This window comes from Carlito syrichta, unplaced genomic scaffold (genome assembly GCF_000164805.1).
Source record: "Carlito syrichta isolate Samal-C Ts95f unplaced genomic scaffold, Tarsius_syrichta-2.0.1 Scaffold308854, whole genome shotgun sequence".
Classification (NCBI taxonomy): Eukaryota; Metazoa; Chordata; class Mammalia; order Primates; family Tarsiidae; genus Carlito; species Carlito syrichta.
This window is the reverse complement of record NW_007252950.1, coordinates 439,266-441,651: the sequence shown is the minus strand read 5'-3', so window position 1 is coordinate 441,651 and position 2,386 is coordinate 439,266. Positions and strand designations below refer to the sequence as shown.

Here is a 2,386-nt window from a genome sequence, read left to right as displayed (position 1 = left end):
AGTGCTGGGATTATAGGCGTGAGCCACTGCGCCCACCTGGCCCACAACAACACTTTTAAAAATACTAATAGTAAGTTTTCCCTAAATTAAAAAGTTTTTTATTGTAAAAGTTATATGTTTGTTGCAGAAAGTAAACAGAACTATGTAGATGCTTCACTTTGCATTATATAAGACTAGTAAATATTTCCATTCTTCCTTTATTCATGTATATTTGAAACCTGTTTTGTTTCAACATTAATGAAGTAATGTGTTCCCTTCAGGGTTTTCCCCTTCATATTTGCTTCAAAGCCCATAAAAAGGAGTTCTAGAGTGTGTGTGTGTCCTTAGGGAGGGAAGACGACCACTCCTGTTCTATGGATGTTGGTTTCACAGACTATTTCCATGTCTCCTTAACATGACTAAACCCTAAATCAATACCTCAAATCTTACCCTCACCCCCCACCAGGATTTCTAATGCACTGATTGTGTGGCTGTGCCTTCCAGAAAGACCACATGTGGTAAAGTGTTCATGTTACCACATATTCTGCAACCACAAATGATTTGACTGTATAGATTTGTGTGTATAGATTTATTTTTATGTGCAATGTCACTTCTTTGCTTGTTTTTGTTTTTTCACTCGTTTTCAATGTCACTTTCTATACAAAACAATACGAAGGATGTGTTACACAATTGGCCTTGAGTGATAAACACATAACTTCGAGAGCAGTTACCAAAATGATGCAAGTGGCTCAGAAAGTTATATGGAATTGCACAGATATCCTTAATGGGCTTTTGAGCGTATTTCTCAGCAACCAGAGGCCCGGGCAGCTGTTTCCAGCACATTCTGGCACCACATACATGCTGTTATCTACATATGAATGTCACAATTCCAGACGATTGAAGAGAAGCCTCCCGGTCTCTGTGTCCTCTTGAAAGAAGACGACGTACACGCATTCGTTAACTGTGGGAAGGCTGGACGACTCCATCATAGAACAAGATACATAACTGTGACACTGGAACATGAGCTGTGTGCATGAAGCATTATAGGAGCCACAGCAAGCTGATAATCATTGAGGCTGAAGAGCTGGAATTTTATTTGGTAAGGAATATTAAGATAGGCCAGGCATGGTGCCTTGTGCCTGTAATCCCAGCAATTTGAAAGACCAAGGCGGGAAGATGGCTTAAGCCCGGCAGTTCAAGATGGCTTAAGCCCGGCAACATAGTGAGACCTTGTCTCTACAAAAACAAACATCAACAACAAAATAAAAAATAAAAATAAAATAGCTGGGTGTGACCACGCACACCTCTAGCCCCAGCTGTTTGGGAAGCTGAGACAGGAGGATTGCCAGAGCCTAGGAGTTGGAGGCTGTGGTGAGCTGTGATCGTGTCACTGCCCACCAGCCTGAGTGACAGAGTGAGACCTGGACTCAATATATATATTGAGTCTCTTCAAAGGAAAGGAAGTCTCTTTAAAACTAAACATGGGGAATCACAAAATTGAAACTGTGTGCATCTGAAAAGTGAATAAATAGATGCCAAGGGGGAGTGAGTCATAAGCACATGAGTTGTAAGAGGGTGAACTCGAGAGACCAGATCAGGCAATGCCGCTTAATGCCATCACATGATCCGCCCCGAGGCCCTGTATTTAATTAAAATAAAGAGCGGGGCGCAGCGGAGCCCAGAGGAACACGGTTGCTCTTGGTGGACGGGGCCAGAGGAGCTGGAAGTGAAACTCGAGTGCCTGGTCCGTGAGAAGTCAGCATGGGCTGGCTCTGCTGTTTCCTGGGATTTCTGGTTCTGGCTGCAAGACTGCCCCTCGACGCCGCCAGACGTGAGTACCCCTCAGCCTCCATGTTTGCCCACGCTCTGGCCACTGGCCGGGGGACAGGCCACGAGGTCCTCCAAGCCGGAAGCGGGTCCGAAGCGCCTGGGAGGCATCGGGGCCTCGGGGGCGCTGGAACCGCCGCCCGGGCCTGCAGCTGCAGCTCATGGAATGCATGCAAGCCCCTCTCCCGGGAGGCTTCCTCCGTGGCACCTGCCGCTCACTCTTGCCAGACGGTGGCTGGGAGAGGGTCGGGCAAGTCTCCGGCCCGAGAACAAAGCAGCGCCCTCAACTCCACGTGGTCGGGCTTCCCCTCCCTCCCCGCAGGGTGGGGACTCCGGATGAGATGGGGTCCCCGTCTGGAGACGGGCCTTCCAGTCACCCCGCGGAGCTGTCGCTCCTCCTGCGGGGCTTTCCTCAGAGGCCAGGGTGCGGGTCACGGGAGACGCGCGGGAGCCCGGGTTCGCCGCCCGGGCCCCGTAGCAGGGGGCGGGGCGCTTTCAGCAAGACAGAGGCCCCCCTCGATGAAACCAGCGCATTGGGGCGCGGGGTCAGAGCATCCCTGATCTAAAAGCAGCCCTCGCG

General features: G+C 49.9%; 1 protein-coding gene across 3 annotated transcripts in view; it reads left to right on the top strand.

The window, feature by feature from the left end:
- Positions 1 to 1,448: 1,448 nt before the first annotated feature.
- The window catches only part of GPNMB (glycoprotein nmb), a 33,655-nt gene continuing 32,717 nt past the window's right edge, over positions 1,449 to 2,386 (top strand). For 2 of the 3 annotated variants that reach the window (XM_008066191.2, XM_021716635.1), the window contains exon 1: positions 1,449 to 1,810. In XM_008066191.2, coding sequence (XP_008064382.1) covers positions 1,741 to 1,810 — 70 coding nt within the window. In that variant the 5' untranslated portion in view covers positions 1,449 to 1,740. The remainder of the gene's footprint in view (positions 1,811 to 2,386) is intronic. The other variant, XM_021716634.1, reaches the window with a different exon arrangement.